The 1,393-nt window shown below is 41.2% G+C and overlaps 1 protein-coding gene across 2 annotated transcripts in view; it reads left to right on the forward strand.

Moving 5' to 3' along the window:
- The window catches only part of LOC104950434 (nuclear pore complex protein Nup214-like), an 11,705-nt gene extending 10,497 nt beyond the window's left edge, over positions 1-1,208 (forward strand). For both annotated transcript variants that reach the window (XR_798916.1, XM_010776958.1), the window contains one exon: positions 950-1,208. Coding sequence is in view for 1 of the 2 variants with exons in the window: in XM_010776958.1 (XP_010775260.1) it covers positions 950-965 (16 nt within the window). In the remaining variant the exon portion in view is untranslated. The remainder of the gene's footprint in view (positions 1-949) is intronic.
- The last annotated feature ends 185 nt before the right edge of the window (positions 1,209-1,393 follow it).

The following is a 1,393-nucleotide window of genomic DNA, read 5'->3' on the forward strand; positions in this document are numbered from 1 at the left end:
CCTTCCGAGTAAATCGACACCTCCTCATCTCCACCGCTCCCATGTTTTTTATTTTTTTGCCATAAGTTAGTCTCCGTTGGTGCGGGGCTAATGCTAATAATGCTAATGCCAGCAAATACAATGGCGGCTTCAAAAAACTTTTCAGAGTTTTACTGGCCGTGGTTTGCAATTCGCCCAGCCAATCAGAAATTTGTACTTTTTTGGTACTTTTTTCGTACCACCCCTCTAGCAGGCACTAAAAATGGGGGTAAAAGTTCCCGGCACTAAATACTCTTTTTGGTGTGAACGCAACATAAGGGGTACTAACGGAATTAAGCGGGAAAAGTACGGGGTAAAAGTACTCCAGTGTGAACGTGCCTAAATTATTTTAGTTGACCTTTAAAACTGCTCAAAGTGGGACAATCCCGTATCTCAGTTGGGAGGCTATTCCACAATGAGCTGCCCTTCATTGATAGAACATTTTGTCCGAAAGTGGTCCGTCTGCGGTGGACCTCACAGTCTCCTCTGGTTTCTGACCTAGTGCAGCGTCCAGTGTGTTTTTTGTGGATGAATTCCCCTAAGGGGGATTTAATCATGGATAACCTTCATTTATTATAAGAAAAGAAAGAGGGTAAATGCAGAGAATCAGGATTGTGTCACACCAGGAAAGGTTGGCTTGTACCCGACCTAACTCATTACCTTATTGTGACTTTTAACCATTTCTAAAGCCGTGAGATACAACACATGAACCTTTATAAAGCTGTCAGAAGCTGGCACTAAGGTTGTTTTTGTGAGGACTGAATGGCTTCTTGTTGATGTATGGAGGTGCTACACATGGCACAGTGGTGTTGAATGACAAAACTTGACACTACACACTCATGAAATTGTTTAGGCAGGCTGACGTTGAAGAATAGTTTACACTTTGTCCTTTGTTCAATCTTAATGAAATGTTTTTGATATTTCTCAACAGGCACAGATCCACATGAGATATTGAAGGAGGAAGGGGGTTCCACATCCACGTCAACATACAGGACCACGTGACCGCACATCAACAGCTGGGACAACTCAACAACATCAATGTGGAAAATGGCTGTGATTGAAATGATTCAAATAATGCTCTTAATGCTCTCAATAATCTGCTTTTTTTTAGACCTGTCTTCTCCCTTTTTTAAAGCTGTTTTTAAATTGTTTAAACTGCAAAGAGATAGAAATTAAAGCACCAATGACCAGAAAGAAGACTAGTATGTTTTATTCATGTATTTGAATGGATTCATATTAACATAAGTTCATGATGTTCTCTGCAGGCAAAGGTCAGATGAGGTAAAGTGGAGCTTTAATTCTTTAAAGCATCCCACAGGAGCTGCTGGTAATGTCTGCTTTCATTCAAAAGCCTTGGCAGAGTGTAGGGGGGGGG

The sequence above is a fragment of the Notothenia coriiceps genome, unplaced genomic scaffold, assembly GCF_000735185.1.
Source record: "Notothenia coriiceps isolate Sejong01 unplaced genomic scaffold, NC01 NC01_scaffold00017533, whole genome shotgun sequence".
Taxonomy (NCBI): Eukaryota; Metazoa; Chordata; class Actinopteri; order Perciformes; family Nototheniidae; genus Notothenia; species Notothenia coriiceps.